Genomic DNA, 19,674 nt, shown 5'->3' on the forward strand with positions numbered 1-19,674 from the left:
CTGGGGACACAGAGCGCCACTGGGGACAGCCAGGAGGGAACTCAGTGTCTCTCTACCCTGTAATTGTTGACCTAATCAATGCCGGTCCCTACAGCCTGGCGGAAACCAGGTCTGCTCGGGCTGACACTGAGATTACAAGCTGGGGCAAGGCTGGGTGCACGTGTCTCAGCCACTCCTCGGACCTCGCCAGACTGTAGGAGCTGGGTCCCTGGGGGCTCCCAGCCTCCAGCAGCCCCTCTCTGATCTCTGCTCCCAATGCAAAGCGTCCAAGCAGAAGCCGCATGATGGCTTTGTTAAGAAACTGGAAGGGAATGAAATCAATGGCCATGCTTATCCAGCTAGACAGATTGGTGGCTGGGTGTCTAAGAGCCTCGTGGCCAGAACTGTGCCACGGTGGGGCTGGCGGGTGCCCCAGTGGCCTCAACAACTGGTCTTGGCCCCAACAACTGGCCACAGGTGCTTTGCTGCTTGAAGCAGTAACCTGGGAGCAGAGATCAGAGAGGGGCTGCTGGAGGTTGGGACTCCCCAGGGACCCAATTGCTTCAGCTTGGCGAGGTCTCAGTAGCAGCTAAGACGTGCTTGTGGGAGACGGCCTTGCTGTTTGCATGGCGGTCGTGTACCCGGGGCAGCACCCCTCCCTGCCACCCTCACCCGCCTGCTGGCCCCTCTTGCCCCACTACCTTGCAGCAAGCTCTGGAGGTTGAGCTGAGCCTCCTGGTGCAGCTGCTCCATGCCTGGCGGGCGCCCGGCTGCCAGGAAGACATTCACTGGCTGCTGCCATGACAGCTTGGTGTGGGCAGCTTTCTTGCTCTCAAGGTCCAGGTTAGAGGTGGCTGCAGGCGAGAGGGAGCAGAGTGAGAAGGAGGCGGGTGGCTTCCCCGCGAGCACTGCCATGGCTGCTGGCTCATGCCGCACCGGCACAGCGCGCTTGTCCTGCCCTAGGTCTCTGCACAGATGCAGGGACCGGGATGTGGCTGTGTCCCACTGCAGCCAAGCCACCATTGCAGGCTGCTGCGGGGCAGGACCAGACCCCATCACACCCGCCACTGCTGCTCCGGGGCTGGACACGGTCCCATGGGCTGCCAAAACAAGGCAGGAAGGGAGCAGGGTGAAACTGGGGAAGGAAGCAAGCCCCGTTGCCCTGGGTGACTGCTCAGCTGCTCCTGGGTGCAGGAAATGCTGTACACTCTGGTGGAGCAACCTCTTGGCTGCAGAAGAGCAGAAGTTGCAACCGAAAAGGAGGGAGCGAAGGGGGCATGGTGCCTTTCATCACACAGGTTTCAGCCTGCTTGGCAAGGTTAGCATGCCCTGCCCTGCAGTGGACACCATGCAGAGGTCTCCTGGGAAGGAAACCTCTCCACAGCGGTTGCCCAGACCCTCCAAAACACCCATACAGGTGAAAAAGTCCCTGAGAGAAGGATCTGAGCTCACCGGAGAGCTGGCTGTGCTGGGAGCTGAGCGGTGCTCCAGCAAACTGGCTTTGCCACAGGAGCCCCTGCAGCCCTGGCCCCTCCGCTCCAGAGCTGCGCCGGCCCTGAGCAGGTGTGGGTTTCCTACACAGCGCGGTTTTGTGCCGGGGTGGAGGGAGCGCAGCTGCCAGCACGCTGCCTGCCAGGTGCATCCAAGCCCCGACCCAGCCAGCAAAGGCATTAAGTACAGGTTTGTGAGCTTTGAACATGGTGTCGTGGATGATCAGGGTCTCATCCCTGGGGATTTAGGACTAATCCTTCTCCAGCTGCCCATGGTGTGGGCAGAGGAACAGTCACTGTCAGCACCAGGTGCTGCACAAGGTCCTGTGCCTGGTGTCACCCACTGGGCTGGGTGTCACCTCTGGGGTCTGACATTCCTTGGCTGGGCCAGCCCTGCTCAGCAGCTGGCACCACTTCATCCGCCTGGCACCTCCCAAGTTGGACTCACATTTTGCAGGGAAGAACAGCAGGCGTGGGGTGCCAGGGTGCTGGGGCACAGGTGTGCTCTGCTTGCACGCCTGTCCCCATCCCCATCAGTCAAGGCGTTCCTCCTACCAGCGTGACAAACGCTTCCCCTCTGTTAGCCGCAGTGCACAGGGCGACAGGGTGCCCACCCTCAGCGAACGTGCCACCGTCACGGCTGCCAGACCAGCGCCCTCCTCTGTGCCAGCCCCGAGCTGAGGCGGTGACAGCAGTCCCGCCGGCCTGGGTGAAGGGTAACAGCCCCAAATGGGGCTGGGCTCCCCAGCACCTCCTGCACAAACTGTGTCTCCCCTGTCCTGCAGCGTTTGCTCGGCCATGCCCCGCTCCCCGCACTGCACCCTGCGCACCGCCTGGGCTGCCCTGGTGCCATCCTGCCGCCCCTTCCCCCCGCTCAGCTGATGGAGCAGCGCAGCCTGCACAACGCCCAGCACCCAAAAACAAGGTGCCACGTCTCTAGCCTAGTTACTTTTATAATTTGTGTTACCATAACGACGTGCCTTAACACTAGTTGTTTTTTTTTTTTTCCTTTCTCCTTTAAATAATTTGACTCGTTTCCATATCAACCAAGAGGTGCTGGGGGGCTGTGCATGTGTGTGTATAAACCACGCCGAGGTTTGCCCGGCTGCAGAGCCTGCCTCGGAGGGCAGTGCCATGCAGCCAGGGATGAAGCTTTCCCTGCTGTGGGGGGACGGACCCCACTTTTCTCACATAGGGATGTGGCTTCTCCTCCTCTTGTCTCTTAATTTGGTGCCTGCCAAGTGGCGATGCCCAGAGGGGCCAGGGGTCCTGGCAGAAGGAGCCACATGCCCTGGCCTCTGGCTCACCCTTTGTACCCAGTTGTCCCCTGGAGATGGGAGTCAGGAGCACAGCTGGGGACAGGGCAGGCTCAGGGCATCTCCCCAAAAAACTGACCTACAGGGCTGCATGAAGGGAGCTGGGGGCACGGGCTGCAGGCAGGGACCACACGTTCACCTCTGCAGAGCCCAGCCCCTCCACCTGCTCTCTTTGGTGAGGTGGGAGCTCTGCTGCTGTCCCCTCCATTTCTGAGTGCCCCCCACCCTGTCTCACTGCACCCAGCTTGCACAAACACAGCCTTCGGCCCAGCGGGTGCTGATGCTCCTTGCCTTCTGCTCACGCATTCCCAGCAGCCACCCCCACCACCCCTCACAGGCCCCATAGCATCCCCAATGAGACTCAACGGCACCCCCAAAGCACAGCCCCCCCACCTCCCCACGCTGCCCAGCGCCAGCATCCTGCTGGGGGGCAGCCCCCCTGCCCTCCCGGAGCCGCGCTACGGGATCTCACCTCCGCAACCTCGACCCGCTCCGGGACACCCCAGCACCCACCCGGGCACCCACCCGTGGGCCCCACCCATGTGGGCAAACCGCAGCAAGGAAAGCGGGGGCCGCCCTGGGGCGAAGCGGAAGCCTGCGGGGGGCAGCGCCCTGCCCTGCGAGCTGCAGCAGGGAACAGAGCCGGCACAGGGCGAAGAGGAAAGGGCAGTGTGGGGCTATGAGGGGGGTCCCTGCCCTACAGGGCTTTCCACCCTTTGCAGACACACACTCATTTGGGAACACAAGCAGGCTGGCGCTGTCCTGAGCTGATGCAGGCAGTGGTGCAGGCATCACCGAGGTGCTGGTGGGGCTGGTTTCATTTTCCCAGCAGCAGCAGCAGCAGCTGAGTGAGCAAGAGCAGATGAGCCAAGCATCCGTCCAGTGGTGCAGGCACCACAAACCCATGTCCCCCTGGCCTGCACTGATCTTGCACAATCCTGTGTGCAAAAGCGAGCATAACACCCCGACATTTTGACTTTTGATCTTGGGAGCAGATGCTCAGAGGTGTTTTTGGGCACAGCCCCAGCATCACGCAGCGGCTCTGCGATGTGACACGAGGAGCCAGCAGCCCGGCCTGTGGTGGGTGCTGATCAACTGGTGCTGCTGCCAGCACTCCCAAGGACCGGGCAGTATTCGGAAGCAGCGTGGTGCAGGAGCAGGTTTGGGACGGCTGTGCAAGCTGCAGCTGCCACCCATGTCCATGGGACTTGGGATACCCCAGCCGAGCTGCAGCAGCCGGCAGGAGGACGAGGTGGCTGGCAGGAACGGTGCAGCCGGAGCAGAGCCTGCTGCCCTTGGCAGTGACCCTCCTGCCAAGCTTATCGGTGACAGGCTCAAAATACAAAATGCCTTTGAGGGGCCCTCACCCCATAGCAAATGCCTGGAGGTGAAGGGCGTCCTGGGAGAGCAGAGCCGGAGGGCCGGCTCCGTCCCACACAGCTCCAGCACTTGATCCAAGCCCAGCCAGCATCGCTGCTGGGGACAAACTAAGACACGGGTGGCAGGGGGGCTCGCCCCACACAGAGCTGGCCCAGCTCCCCGCTGGTGTCAGTCCCCACTCCTGCCCTGAGGCCTGCGGAAGGGAGCAGGCAGCAGGCATGGGCAGAGGTGTTGATGACAGAGGCCGGGGCTGCCAGACGCTGCTCCCTGCATGTCCCCATGTCCCTCAGGGCACCTGTCCCCTCTCAGAGCTGCAGACTGGCAGCAGCAAGCTCTGCCCCTTGCCTGGGGGCTGGAAGCAGAGTCAGCGCGAACAGGCAGGGCCACGGCAGCACCCTGCTCAGACAGTCCCCGCCGGGCTGCCTGGGGCAGGGCTGCAGCCGGCACCACCAGCCTCGGCGGGTGCTGCTACCTCTGTAACAGCTTGCAGAGTCTCACTGAGCACTAACAAGTGGTCAGAGCTGGGATGCCATGGCCACTGTGGGTGTGTAAGAACCAGGGATGCAGCCAAGGGGAGTTTGCTCCAAGGGGAGCTGGGCTCCCTCCTGGAAGAAGAGCATCACTGCAGGACCCCCAGCCACAGGGCACAGCATACGTGCCCTCTGCGAGCATCTCCCTGAGTCCCCCCACTCCACGCCAGGATCCCTATTTACCTACTGCCCAGGCGTCCTGAATCCACAGGGAGATATTCGACAGAGCCATCAGGAGTTCTTTCAGTTCAGGCTGAAGCTCCCATGAGATGATGCCTCTTGCTTGAGCTCGCCACCAAACTTTTCCTTCTCAAGCTCACTCCAAGCTCACGGGAAGCACCGGCAATGCATACGGTGCAGCTCGGCCCCTCGCTGCCGATGCAGAGGTACCACAGGAGTGATGTAACGGCAGCAGCAGGCGATGCACCATTAGCAGAGCAGCCATGGCAACGGGTATCGGCACAGCGGCAAGTCAGCCGCTGCCGCCAGTCCTAGCACGCCGGAGGATGAGAACTGTGAACTTGCAGCCTGAGACTGATCCCAAGAGCCATCCAAACCCCACCCCGCAGGAGCCGATGGGCCGCAGTGCTGGTAACATATGCCACCGGCTTCGAGCAAGTGCCCCAGCCCACCACCAGCACCACGACTGCTCGCTCCCAGCGCGTGCGGCTTGACAACATTCCCTGTGTTACGGAGCCAAAGCGCATGCTGCTCTACAACGAGCAGAGAGGAAGAGAAAAGAGCAAACAGCGGGAGCTGGCAGTGGCTGCAGAAAGCGCCTCCTGTCCCAAGCTCACCCCCCGCTGAACACGGACCTGCCGGTCCAGCCGCCCTGCCGGGACGCAGACCTGTCCCTCTTGTCACAAGCACCCACCATGCACAAGATGGAGTGTGCCCAAGATGAGCCCTTGTCCTGACAGCTGATGTACTGTGCCCTGTTCAAATCTGGACCCTCCCCAGGTCACTGTCTCTCCATCACATATCTTGTGGGCACATCTCCAAGCCGCCGGAGAGGCAGGGCCATCCTTACAGACATTTGACCTGCTGGTGGTTGAAGCCGAAGGGGCTGGAAGCTTTTTAGGGGGTGCCCAGGCCAGGGCCCCAATATTGCCCTGTGTAGCACACCTGTGTGCTGCTGCGCAGATGCCCAGCAAGACCATGCGGCACTGGAGAACACCACCGCCCTGCTGCACCGCATCTGTCGCAGGCTCTTCTCACTCTCCCTGTTCAACATGCAATCAGACGATTTTTGTACAGGAGATAACGGCACTGCAGATGTTGCTGGCAGGAGTGGTGGGTTTGGCAGCTGTGAGGGTCACTCAGCTTAGGGGGAGAAGGCTGGATCATGTGAGAGGTTTCTATTAAAACCACCACCAGCAGAACGGTCACTAACATCCCTGTCCATCAGTAGGGCTCAGAGTTAACAGTGTGCTAAGGCACCCTGACTGCCCAGCCCTGTGATGAGATCCAGTAAAAGAGAGAAAAGCTCCTTTCCCCAGACAGATCTCAAGTGATCCATCACCTTTGCCTCATGCCTTGTGTAGGGCGGGAGTGGAGGGGACATGTGTGCTTCCTACAGACAGTGTCAGCTGTGACCCCATACAGACAGCCCGGGGGAGCCTCCTGTGGTGGAGTGTCCTGCCCCAGCGGCACCAGGGTAAGAAGACTCCACGAGCTGTGGCACCGCTGGATTGGCAACTGCCCTTGAGCCTGGCAGGCGCAGAGGCTGGGTGGCCTGGGGGGGGGGCACTGGTGAAAAGCCCCCCCGGCTACATTTGGCTCCAGCAACGTGAGCTTGGACCCTGTCAAGGAATTTTGGTGGGCAGGGAGGTGCATGTGCTGCAGGGACGACTTGGCTGGCAGGCCTGGCACAGGAGGAGCCCGAGCATGCCATCCGCCCATGCTGTGGGCACAGGAACTGCCCGTGGCCATGCTCGCAGCAGGTCTTGGCCCGGTAGCACGCCCGGTTCAGATGAACTCACACCGCTCCCTGCCAAGGGGCCAAGAGCCTCCACTCCCGAGGATGGAGCGGCAGCCTCGGTACCGGTGGGGGCTGCTCTGGGCTTGGCCATGGATGCTGTTGTCACCCTGTCTTTGCCATCCCGGAGCCTGGCCAGACCCAGCTCCCTGCAGCAAGCCATCAGCCATGGGCAGCAGGATCAGACCCCCTCAGGGCCCTTCTCGCCATGTCTTCCCGGCAGCCTGGCTTCCTCCTCATATTGCAACCCTCACTCTCAGGTACTTCCCAGCTGAACAGACAGGTACAAGACTTTCCCGAGAGCCTCAGGAAACCCGGCACAGCAACCCGCCAGCACCAGCCCCTGCCAGCCCTTGTCACCCCGGCACCGCTCTGCCGCACGCTGCAGCCAGGGGTTCCCCGAGGCACAGGGCAGCTGACACCTGCCCGCTTGCTGTCCCCTGGTGATGTCCCCGGCCTGGGCAGGAAGGTTCAGTGGCACACGGATGCCCGAGGCCGTGCTCACAGCTCGCCCAGGCGTGCGGGCTGCCTGTGCTGCAGAGCCTGCACCCCTCACCAGGCAGGGGTGCTTCAGGAAAGCACCATTTCCCCTGTGCCCGGCTGGTTTTACAGTCTGCGGGGCTGGGACAATGGAAGGAAGTCGACTGAGAGGGGAATGCGGCCAGGGCTCGGGACAAAGGGGCCTGAGACGCGAAATCAGCCACGACAGGAGTGACAGTGAGGGCAGTGAGAGGAGCGTGGGCCTGGCTGACTGTGACACTTGTGTTGACCCACGGTCCCACAGTCCCCACTGCTGCCACCACCAGCAAGAGAGCTGCCAGGAGGGTACCGTGCTGTGGGGCCGGGCAGGATCTGCCCCAGCACAGGTCAGCCCCAGCCTGAGGAGTGGTCGGTGGGATGCACAAGCAGGGTGTCTCTGTGCTGCTCTTGCTTTGTCAGAGAGCAAAGACACTCCAGCGGGCTGGGGAACAGCAGCAAGGATTTAAAAAGGGAGACGCTGCACATGAGGCCAGGCTGGGAAAGGTGGGACAAGACCTGCACAGCCAGGCAGCACCGACCCCGCAGCCATTGCGAGGCCTCTGGAGATGAGACCTTCCACATCCCCATGCCCAACAGCTCACAACAACCCGGAGTCCTGCCCTGCTGAGCGAGGGTACCTGCAAGCTCTACCACCCTCGCTGCCCGCTCCTCTTGGAGGAGGCTGCCCCGCCGCCTGCCCCTGCCCACACCGCCTGCCTTACCTCCGCGGTGCCAGGGCGCCAGGAGCCACTCCGCCTTGGCCATGGCTGGGGCACCGGCAGCAGGGTGCTCGCTCCTGCCGCTCGGGAGCCCTCGCTTCAAAAACAGGCTGAGAGAAGCGAAGAAAAACGAGCTCCCTCCGCCTTCCTGCCCACGGCCAGCTCCAGCCTAGGGGGGAGAGGAAGCGACCAGGAACTGGCTGTTCGAGTCAGCGCCACAGCCCATTGTCCGGCCCCAGCCCCTCTTCCTTCCCTGCCACGGGCCCGGGGAGGGACGGCGGAGGGGCCGCGGTTCTGCACAGCCCGTCCTCTGCGCACCCACGGTTCACGCGGGCCCTGCAAAGGTGGCGGGTCAGGGTGGAGGGGCTTGTCTCTCTCTCTGCACATCCCTGCTGCAGTGCCCGGATAGGGTCCTGGGGGCCATGGTAAGGACAAGCTGTGCTCCCCCCAGCTGAGCAGAGTTACGGAACTGAAGCATCACCCAGTCATGGCCAGAGCCGCAACTGGCACCATCTGAGAGCCACAGGTGACCTGGGGGGACACCAACACATGCTGGACCCTCTCCAGCAGAGCACAGCTGTTCCTGCATGACCCAGCTGGGGCAGCTGTTGGCATCCTCACCTGGAAATCAGCACCCCGGAGCCTGTCACTGCCTCCTGGCTGGCTCAAACCACTCTTCCCCCAGCCTCCCAACGCTTACTAGCTAAAAAAGATAGGGGCCTTCCTGAATTCACCTGACTTCACCTTGGAAGCTGCAAGAACCCCCAGAGCTTCCTTTCACTTTGCCTTCTTCCAAAAGCTGTGAGCAAAGGCTCCATGGGGACCAGTTTCCCAGCGCCCCAGGGGCAGCGCTGAGCCTGCCTTTCCCAGAGGACAGAGGCCCCTGGGAGCCAGGACAGCAGCAGAGATGGGAATGCAGCCCTGAGCCCCAGCTCACTTCAAGAAGTGGCTTTGGGGCCGCTGGGCCAGTGTGAGGAGCACATGCCTTGCCAGGGGCTGGTCCCATCCACCCCCGTGCCAGCCACCCAGCGACGCCGCAGACCCAAGTGATGGGATGAGTAAAGGATGGTGGATACCAACAGAGTTCATTTTCCCCCCAGCAACCCAGGCAGCACTTGCACATGGCTCCAACTGATGGGGGGACAAGGAGTCCTGCCTCAACAGCCATGGCTTCTTCTGGGACCCTGTTCTGTGGTTATCATGCCAGCCAAGGACAGATGCAATAATCAGAGAGTTGCCTCCCAGCTCCACCAGACCACTGTCTGCAGACACCTGCTAACCCATCACATCAGTTCCAGCAGCCCGTGAACATGCTGCCTTCTCCAGCGCGCCACTCCAAACACTGCCGTGTTTGCAAGCAAGCATCCTGGGCACGAACAGCCTGCTCAGTTCTCCTGATGTGTGAGGAAGGGGTGTAGAGGGATGCAAGGGCCCACCAGCATTAGAGGAGCATCAAAGATGCACATCAGTCAAGCAGGCAGAGCTGAGGTTTGCAGGCCGCAGATTTATGCAGCCTTACCCAGCCCATTGGAACATGAGGAAGGACGGATTTTAATGATCAGGAACACCTCTCCATGTGTTGACCTGTGAGGGGGCAAAACAACGACCCTGCCCAAGATGAGCCAAGGTACCTCCGGGTACTGCATGTCCCTGCCATTCTCTCCCAGCTAGCGAGCAACCCCCCTGCCAGCGACCCAGACCCACCGCAGGGCTGCTTCTTATCAAGTTTCAGCTCCCTCCCCTCAGCAGATAAGCTCCAGCCTGGACCCAGCACCACCTCTCGGCAAGGAAGCCTGTGTGTAGCTGCTCAGGAATGCCCAAGCCATTGAGGTCCCAGCATTCCCAAGCCTAAACGGCCTGCGAGCATCCAAGTATTTACCCCAGCTTCACACCTGAGATGAGTTTCAAGCCATCCAGTGCCAAGTCCCACTCCCCCCTGCTCCCAGCAGCCAGGTGCAGCTCCACTGTCTCCCCAGGCACCAGGAGGAAGATCTGGAGATCTCCAGACTGGCAGGGAGAAGTGCCCTGCGCTCGAGCGCAGAGTTGAATGAGCTTTGGTACAAAGGCTGGCCTCACAACCCCCCCTTGGGCCTTTCCTGACAGCGCTGCGAAGGTGACTTCTAGCTCGCAAGAATCCCTTTAATGATGCAGAAGTGCAATTAGCTCCCGTCCCACTCCGAACTGCACTAGGCAGTTGCAAGGGTGGGAAAGCAGGCAGGGAGCAGGCCAGCATCCCGGGGCGCGCTCTGAGACCCGCGGTCCAGCCGCTGCCCACTGCCTGAGCCTTGCAAGACAGGAGCTGAGGGCGATGTGCTGGGTACTGACTGGCACAGCATCCTTCATCCCTCAGGACCTGCCAGGTCAGGGTCCCTCCTGATTCCTCATGCAACCCAAAGCTCTTTCGCTCTGTTTCAGTCCTTTGCAAGAATCATTACAACTGCGGCTGCAAAATTAGACAGATACAGGCTGTACTTCCACCCCCTCTGCCCACTAATTATTAAGCTGTGACAGTCACTGGGGCTGTGACAATCGCCCCCCATTTTCTTGCAGCTTCCATGCAATTTTTCTGAGGTGTCTCTCAGGGCCGCCAGGTCCCTGCTGCTGCCTGCACTGCCACGTCCCGGCTCTGGAGTCAGTGGCCAGGCAAAGGGCAGTGAGTGCAGAAGCCAGGGCCAGCAGAGCCCAGGACATACAAGGAAAGCCCTCAGGCAGCCCTGAGCCAGGAGCTGTGGCAGACCCCAGTGTCCCTGGTATTCTGGTATTTCCAGGAGCTGGGCTGGGTCAGGGAGCTGGAGTCCCAGGTGTCTGGAAAGGGTTGCTGAACTGCCTGGGCCAGCCAGATGGGGACAAAGGAGTGACTGGACAAGTCCTGCTTGTTCAACCCAGCTTTTTCAGAGGGCACCTGCGCTCAGCTGCCCATTCCCAGTGCAGAGCGAGCCCTCTGGTCGCCTTGCTTCCCGCAGATGCTCCCTGCAGATTCGCAGGGCTTTCTGCCTTCCTTAGATAATTTGTGGTATGGGGTCCCTTAGAGCCACCCACTGCCTTTGTGATTGGTGGCAGAAGAGAACTGGGAGTGTGGGGGGCTCATGCAGGCATGGGCTGCCTGCCTGGGCAGCACCCAGCTCGAGGGCCAGCGAGTGCAAGGCCTCCCCGCTGCCAGGGGATGGTTCCCGTTGCCTGGCAATGGCTCCCTATGGTTGGAGCTGGCTCCCCATCACCCGGGTTTAGCTCCCTGCTGCACGAGGAAGGCTCCTGGTGGTCGGAGCTGGCTCCCTGCTGCCCGAGGCTAGCTCCGGGCTGTGCAGGGGGAGCTCCCCGCTGCCTGGGGATGGCTCTCCACGGTTGGAGCTGGCTCCCCACTGCCTGGGGCTGGCTCCCTACAGCTTGGGGTATGGGTCAGCACCTGTTACACATACCAGAGGGCCGTGGTGGGCCCCAGCAAAAGCCCCATCCCTCACTGCCCCTGCCAGCGAGGCCAAGCCTCAGCTGGAGGTGACCTCTCTCCGTGTCCTCCAAGCGACCCAAAGGGGCCAGTCAGCCCCGGGGGGCCGCGGCAGAGGCCGAGCCTCCCCCTCCCCTGCTGCTGCAGCCGGCTTCATCCCGGCCCGCGGGGCCGGGGGCGGCGGGAGCAGCGCGGGGAGCGGGTCCGGTCCCGCCCCGTCCCGTCCCCTGTACCTGTTGCTGAGCGCATCCTGCCCCGCCGCTGGCTGCGCGGCGCCTTCCGCTGCGCGTTGCCCATCCTCCGCCGCGGCCCGCCCGGCCCAGGTGGTCAGAGCGCCACCGCCCCCGGGCCGCTCCCCGCCGGCTCCAGCCTCCCCCGCCGCCGGGCCCGCCGCGCCGCCCCGCCGCGCCGAGCGGGGAGGAGCCGCCGGGCCGGGCCGGGCCGGGCCCAGCCGGGCCGCATCGCATCGCACCGCACCGCACCGGGCACCCCCCTCCCCGCCGCATCAGCCGCCGGCCCGCCCGCCCCCTCGGAGCCCGCCCGCCGCCGCGCCGGGGCCGCCGAGCGGGCGCCCAATGGCGGCTGCTGCGGGGGGCGGACGGGGGCAGCGGGGCTGGGCGGGGGGTGCGGGGCTGGGCAGCCCCGGGGGATGTGGGGGCTGAGGGGTCCTGGCGCTGCGGGGGCACTCGCGCTGGGGCGTAAGAGCATGAGCCTCCCCGGGGTAATGGGGCGCGGGGTGATGCGCGGGGGCGCGGGGCTGGCCCTGCAGGGTGGGAGGCTGAGCAGGGCGTGAATGGAGACAAGAGGGCAGGGAGAATAGCAGATCCGAGAGCACCCTGAGCCGTGCACCAGCGCACTGTGCACAGCTTGGGCCACACACCCGTGCACAGAAGGGTGTGGGATAATCTCTTGGGGCTCATGCCCCATTGGGAAAGCCTGTGTGAGAGCCATGGCACACAGCAAGAGCCAGGCCTGTGTGTGATGGGGTCTCTGTTAGGAGAAACGGGAGTGTTTCTGGCTGGCAGCACCTCCAGTGGCCCCATTGCTGGCACCCTGGGCAGTGCCATATCCACACAAAGCTGAGCTATGCCGAGAGATCACCCTGGATCAACTATTGCCCTTGGGCTCCTTCTTTCCCCAGCCCAAACATCACCATATCGCTGTGATGGCGAAAAAAGTACTCCCAAGCGGGGGGAAACTTGCTCAGTGTGCCCCAGCTGCTCCAGCAAGCGAGTGGCCCTTTGCACCCAAAAGCCAGAGATACTCAGTGGTGTCTCAGCCCAGCTGCTCCATCCCAGGCCAGAGCATCCCTTACACGCCGAAAACCAGCATCTGTGTAGTGACAGAAAGGACCAGAAAGCGCTGGGAGGTTGTTATGGAAACAGCCACAAATTGGATCAGTCCTTGGCACAAGGAGCGGTTTGTGTGACTGATGTGGGAGCAGGTGGGTGTGACAGCTGCAGCAGCGTGGGGGCCCTGCGGTGGCACCCTCCCTGTGCCCCCGCGCCGGGGCAGGGCTGCGGCAGTGCCTCAGCTCACAGGGACAGCCCGTGATGGGGCTGCGGCAGGAGCTGTGGACAGCACAGCTGTATTCTCACCTCAGCCTGGCCTCCGTGTGCTCTCTAGGAAGATGAAGGACCAAGGTGAGCCTGGGGTGACTTGCAGAAAAGCCATCAGGAAACTATTTTCTCCCACTCCCTCAAGCCCCCAGCCAAGCCAAGGCACGTGGTGTCGAGCCAGAATGCAGCAGCACCTCTGTGGGGTTCACAATTCCACTGCACAGCTGTCTTTCCACGCCCTGTCCCGGGGACCTGAGCAAGCTACTCATCACTCTAAGCTACTCGTCACCTCTTGTGGTGAAGCCCTAGATGCCCTGTCCTCTTCCGAGCCCTGTGGGTGTGTGCAGCTCACCTGTACTTTCCCAACTGTGTGCTTCTTGCGGCCCAAGCGAGCCCCGTGCGCACTGCAAAGCAGCTCCTGGACAGTCGGTCCTTCCCGCCTGCAGCACAGGGCGCACCGTGACGGGGCCTGTGAAGGCAGGAGGGTGCCAGTGGCTGAGTGCACGCGGGTGTGCGCCAGCTGTGTCAGCGGCTCTGAGCGTGGGGAGCGGCTCAGCTCTCTATTTTCCAAGTAGTCCCTCTCCTGGCAGAGAAAGCAGCCTCTTTGAAAAAGCCGTAAACACTAAGTGGACAAGCTGATTATTTTCTGGCCAAGAGACCATGTTAAAAAGTAATAACCAGCGAAGTAGATGAGGTCATTAGAGAACAACGGCTCGGGGACGGGCCAAGGCTGGGGGAGCAGGGCCAGGGCTGTGCAGCCCCGCACAGGCAGTGTGGGGAGCCAGCAGCACTACGCGCGGTTCCGAGGGCTGTGTCGGACCCTGAGGAGATGCCATGGCCCGGCAGAGTGGGTGTGGATGTGGCACAGTCATCGTCAGGGTCTCAGCCAAGCTGAAAGGCGGAGCCCAGGATGCTGACCCTGTGCACGGCCGCCCCTCCGCTCGCCCCACTGAAGGTGACCTCCCGCCTTTGCTGAGCTGCTTTGCGAGGCCTGCCTGGTCCTGGCAGGGAACCTGCCTGCAGCGACCGAAAGGCTGGGCTGAAACTGCCGTGCCACCTCGTGTCCCCTCTGGGTTCTGCATTCCTGGGATTCTTCCAGAGCAACAACATATTTCCGTGCTGTGTCCCAGGAGCTGCACCCAGGACTAACCTGTTCTCCCTGGGAGGGGATATTGCCGGCAGTGTCCTCTGTTGTCCTGGTTCGCCCATGGCTGGAGGAACCCTCAGCCTGGCTCCTGCCAAGCAGCCATGTCCCCAGCGGCTGCTGGAGCCTGTCACTAAGCATGGGGTGGGCACATGGGGGAAGGCACATCCTGCAAGTGCTGCAAAGAGCTGCAGCAGCACGCCAGTCCCCTGCACCTGAGCCCCAGGGTTTGACATCATGGTGCCCAGCTGGCTTATGGCCATGACACAGGCAGGCTCTTCTCCAGGCTCTGGACCACTGCTCTGGGCTGCCCCAACTGCTCAGAGGAGGGAAAACACATGGTGGGCTCTGCACCTGGGTCCTCTGACGGTCACCATGCCACCAGTACACAGCAAGCTGCAAGGCCTCTGCTGCCCACACTGAGGTCAGGCACAGGGGACACAGGAACCCCAGCCCTGATCACCCCAACAACCTGCACCCACACCCCCAGTCACTCAGAGCTTACTCTGGCTCGGGAAAACTGAACACAGCCCAAAATTGCTGCACGAGAGAGCCAGTGCCGCCAGGTGCCATGATGCCATCACTAGTTTACAACATTTACGAGCCCCTCACGGGAGACATGCGGTGCAAGGTCTGGCACTGGCATCTGCTCCCGCACAGCCACCAGATCCCCCAGCACCTCTGCCTGCAGCGGCAGGAGGCAGGCAGCAGCGCGGGGGCATCCTGGGCACCTTCCTCCTGACAGGGTCCCTGGGGATGCCCCTTGTCCCAGCCTGAGCCGCTGGGGAGGAAGAGGAGGGACACATCCAGCACTAGGGCTGGACACGGGTGCTTCCGAGGGAGCTGAGGACACTGTATCCACCCACAGGGCTCTGTCTGCTGTCACTATCGGTGCAACCTGGTGCCCAGCCAACCCCATCCTACCATCCCCATCTCTCTGCCCATGCAGGTGAGAGCCAGAAGGAGCTGAGCGGGCAGCCCTGGCTGTGCAGGCAAGCCCTTGGGCTGCTGCTGCCAGCACCCGCCTTCAGAGACCGCCACCCATCCTGTGCTGTGCACCCACCACGCTCTCTGCCCTTGTCCTGCAGTGCTGCTAACGCCCTCCCCAGTGTGAGGCAGTCAGTCCAGTGGGCAGGGAGGAGGATAAAAGTTCTATATACCCAGTTCTGCCTCCTCCGCTTCCTCTCCCTAGCAGGGACCGAGGCAACGGGGGATGAAGGCTGCCCTGTGCCCCACCAGCTGCTCCAGTCCCCCGTGGCCGCTCATGGGGTGAGCTGGTGGCTGCCCCAGTGGGGAGTGGGGGAATGACCACAACCCCAACTCTGCTGCTCGCTTGCTGACGCTAACTCGATCCACCTTTGCTGGACAGAAACACTTCTTCCACCCCAGCTCAGGCCTTTCTTAAAGATATAGCTACACGTCCCTGCTGCAGATGCTGGAGTCATGGAGACAGAGCAGGGCCAGAGCATCCCACCAGCCTGTCCTGCACGGCACAGCTGCCAGCTGGCATCCCTCTGGCACGTCCCGGGAGCCACAATGAGGACTGTGATCCGCGGGACCCCTGGAAAGGAGATGTCACCCCACCACCCATGCTGCCGTGGGCAGCACAAGCCTCCTGTCTCCCATAATTAACAGGAATCAGGCGGCTGGGTGAAGGGCTTTGCTCTGGACTCCAGCCCGGAGTGCTACGGCTGCCCCCTTGCCTGTCTGTGGGAAGGGGACAGCCCCAAGGTGTTCACTGCACCTGCAGCAAGACCACTGGGCTCAGGTGGCTCCTGGGGAGGCTTGGAAAAAGGCTTTGGGAAACCCTCACCAAAGCATGGTGGCACAGGCTGACAGGCACCACATGCAGCTTGACACGTCCCTCCAATCTGACGCTTGCTGCCTGCCCAGAGGCTTCCCTTAACCACGGTGCTGGCCCAAGGCTGGAGAACTCCTGGGGGAGCAGGGCGATGTGTGGGGCAGTCACCCTGCCGCCCTGCCCTCACCTCTTACTACACCTGTCCTGCAGGTGAGCAAGAAACCTGGAGCCAGCAGGCAGCTTTCACTGGGGCAAATCCCTCCAGGCTTTTGCCTGACTTCTTCCAGCCGATCTCCCTGCACCAGGAGCCCTTGGGCTTCCCACTTAAGCGTGAAACAAGCTATTCCCTTGCACACAATGTAGGCACCCACAATCAGAAAAATAGAGTTTGCAAGCCATGGGGCTGCGTGGCCACGCAGAGCCGGCATGGGCTGCGGCAGGGAGGGCACTGGTGTTGGCAGAGACCTCTGGCAGTTCTTGTCCCAAGGCACCCGCTGCCAATTCAGGCATGCATTAGCCTCGCTTCATGCTCCTGCTGCCCATTCCGCTTGCTGCAGCAGAAAATCCCCGTGAGCCTTTTCCTGCCACTTCAGGAAATGATCTGGCAGCTTTTGCCTGTCTGCCAGCGCTGGCAAGCAACTCCTGGGTGTATGGCCCGACCACTCAGGCACATTTGGGCACATTTGGAAAGGCCGTGCATGCCTGTGATGTGGTGCGTGAGCAGATTTGCTGTGTCCAAGATGCTGCCTAGCTGCTTGTGAGACGGCGGAGGGTGAGGATGCCAGGTGGCAAGCCTGGCACAGCCGGTATGTGTCACATGCACAGACAAACTGCTCGGGAGCCGGTGAACATGGTGTGCCAGCAATGCTGTACAGAGCACGAGCTGAGGTGCACCCAAAAACCACCCGCGCATGGGACACGTGGGTGATACGAGATAGATCCGTCACCTCCAGACCAGACAGTACAGGCAAGTCTGGAGGATTCTAAGGAGCAAACACAGCTCCTTCCCACAGCCACACACGCTTTACTGCAGCCAGACATCATCTCTAACCCTGCCAAGCAACTCCTTAGATGAACACATACTATCACACCCCTTCCCATTAGCAACATCCCCGCTGCTTCGGAGGAGCTCAGAGATGCTCCCTCTGCTCTGTTCACTCAGGTACCACCCGTCACGGGGCCTTCTGCCCCATGCAGCCACTGCCCAAACCTGACCTACCCACAGCCACAGGTTTCTCTCCTTGTGCTGGTTGCAATGGGATGAGCTGAAGCACCTCAGCCCCTCAGCAGCCCTTTGCCAAAGTCAGCGATCCCAGGGCTCGCTGGGGAGCAGCCTGAAGAAGCCCAAAGCTGGCCCCACAGCCCCCCCTGGGGCTGGCTGCACCCCATGGCCTTCAGGGAGCCATGCAGGTCCTCCTTGGCCAGGCTCCCAACACGGGCAGGAAGGGAGCCGGTCCCACACATGCAGCCCACACGCTGCCTGACGGCCGGGACCACCCAGGAGGCTGCTGGCGGCTGGCGCAGCCCTGGGGAGGTGGAACGTCCCGGGGGGCCAGCAGGAGCTGGCGAGCTTCCCCATGCAGCGGGCAAGGGTGCATCCACAAGCTGGGTCTGCGAAGAGAGATCTGCTTCCTCTGCTCGGCAGGATGCAGCCTCATGAGAGCCCCCGGGATGGTGATGGGCAATCACCACCTGGTTGGGGATGCCAGGGTCTGCTGGGGGACCTGGGAAAGAGCCCCAGTGCCCAGCGCCGTAGGCAGGGGAAGGGGACTGGGCAGACCTGCTGATTGCGGCAGCCGTGGACACAGCAAGCAAGCTGAGAGGGATGGCAGAAGGGATCCTGCAAAAGCATGGTGTTTGTCTCAGGGCTGACCCTGCAGCAGCAGACCCCCCAGCTTCACTGTGTACAGAGCAAGCACTTTAAGACAACTCATGAGCATTTCTCCAGCATCGCCTCTTCCCCTCAGTGCCCAGGCAGTCAGGGGTCTGATGACTTTTGTCACTGCCCGCTGGGAGCTACAGGAACCCTTTTCCTTTGGGATTTCAGAGACCATGACAGTCATGGACTGGCTGAGGCTCCTCTGAGAGCAGTTGGTCTGGAGTGTGGGCAGCGCAGACCCAAACACCCATTGCATGCCCACGAGCCCCTGGCCTCTGCACCAGGCCTGTGTGTGCACACTCAGACATGTGTGGACAGGTAAGCACACATGTGAGGATGGTGTCTGCCCTGTGCCAGCGATGTGGGGTGCCCTGGCTGTGCAGACAGCTGTCCCCATCATCCTGCCTGGCCATGGGGACACCAAGGCAGGATCCAAGCTCATGCTGGGGCCGTGCTGCTCAGTAGAGATGCCCCTGGTGACTTGGGATGCTGGGAAGGGAAGGAAATTGCTGCTAACAGCCATTGCCTGGTTAACTGTGGGAATTAGCTTGTTCCCCTGGCTTTTTTGATCTGCCATCAATAGATTAACTCAAAGGCCTAATGATCTGCTCCCCATCTCCGTACTGCTCACCACCTTAAGTCTCCCCCCACTGCCGGGCAGCTCCACTAAGGTTCCTGGAGCCACGACAAGCTGACTCAGGGCTCTGGTGGAAGGGGGTTGGTCACCCTGGTGTGCCGATAGGTACTCACCCAGAGCCGTGCATATCCCGTTGCTGCCGCCTGAAGCACCAGCCTGCTTCCCCGTCAGCAGCATCTCAGTGCCCGCAGCGGGCAGCTGTCCTTGCTGCCAGGCACAAGTGCTGGAGGAGGGTGGCGGAGCCCACTGGCACGGGTGAGCAGAAGAGCTGATTCTTCCCACCAGCATAGTCGGCCCGTTCAGGACCGTGCCAGCTCTCACTCAAACCGGGCTTTGTGCTGCCAGCAAACAGCCCCTGCATGCACAGCAGCCAACCCGCTGCCCGGCGCCGCGCCAGCCACCGCAGCGTGCTGGGCATGGCCAGCGGGCACAGTGCTGGGCACCAGGTGCCTGGGAAGCATGGACCATGCTGGGAGCTGGCAACTGGCTGGAGGAGAGAGCACAAGGCCCTTCTGTGAGTCAGGATGTTCTTTCAGGCACTATCAGATACCCAGCCAGCAAAACGACCCCCTGACACTCCTCCCTGTCTGGACAACCTGCACACTGGCCACAGGGAGTGGTCCTGCCTGCGTGCTCACACGTCTCCCTTCTCTGAGCGCCAAGGAGATCTTTGCAGCTGGAGAATGGGTTGCCAAAGCGAGTTCCAACACTTGCTTCCACATGGAGATAAATGCGTCCTTCAAACTGCTTCAAGACGATGCAAGCTTCTTTGGAGGCACATAGCTGAAGCTGATCCGTGTTCCTGTGCACCGTAACCACTGCCATATTTGCAGCCAATGAGGTGTCATGAGGCAGGGGTGTCAAACTCATTTGACAAACTCATCAATGTCCTAAAATGACATTCAGCCCTTTGAAGGCAACCACGAGGCTGCTGTGTCCTCCGGTGAGAATGAGTTTGACACCTCTGTCGTAAGGGCTTCCTGGAGGAACCGCTCTACTGCAGAAATACTGGTACTAAAGGAGTCTCTCTTCTAAGCCCACCCTGCAGGGCTGGCCCAGGCTGGGGGAAACTGGATCACCAGGGATGCGCAAGCCTGTGAGGGGACAGTGGAGGCCACCTTCCCTTGTGGGCCCTGCTCTTCTTGCTGGGTGATGGGGGTCCCGAGGACCTATTGCACCCAAGCGACCTGATGCCCCTGAGGGCCACAGCCCAGCTCCTGAGGAAAGACCAGAAGCAAGATCCCCTCTCATGTAAATCCTTTCAAAAGCGTGAAAATACTTCCAGTCAGAAGCAGGATTTG

General features: G+C 61.7%; 1 protein-coding gene across 7 annotated transcripts in view; it reads right to left on the reverse strand.

The window, feature by feature from the left end:
- Positions 1-19,674, reverse strand: part of NHSL2 (NHS like 2) — a 31,908-nt gene that overhangs the window by 6,802 nt on the left and 5,432 nt on the right. For 3 of the 7 annotated variants that reach the window (XM_065846388.2, XM_065846390.2, XM_071813365.1), the window contains exon 2: positions 681-833. In XM_065846388.2, the coding sequence (XP_065702460.1) occupies positions 681-833 (153 nt within the window). Of the gene's footprint in view, positions 1-680; positions 834-4,878; positions 5,187-7,914; positions 11,492-11,586; positions 11,731-19,674 lie in introns of those variants that run through there. The other 4 variants (XM_071813367.1, XM_071813366.1, XM_065846391.2 and 1 more) reach the window with 4 other exon arrangements.

Source organism: Patagioenas fasciata, chromosome 11 (genome assembly GCF_037038585.1).
Source record: "Patagioenas fasciata isolate bPatFas1 chromosome 11, bPatFas1.hap1, whole genome shotgun sequence".
Lineage (NCBI taxonomy): Eukaryota > Metazoa > Chordata > Aves > Columbiformes > Columbidae > Patagioenas > Patagioenas fasciata.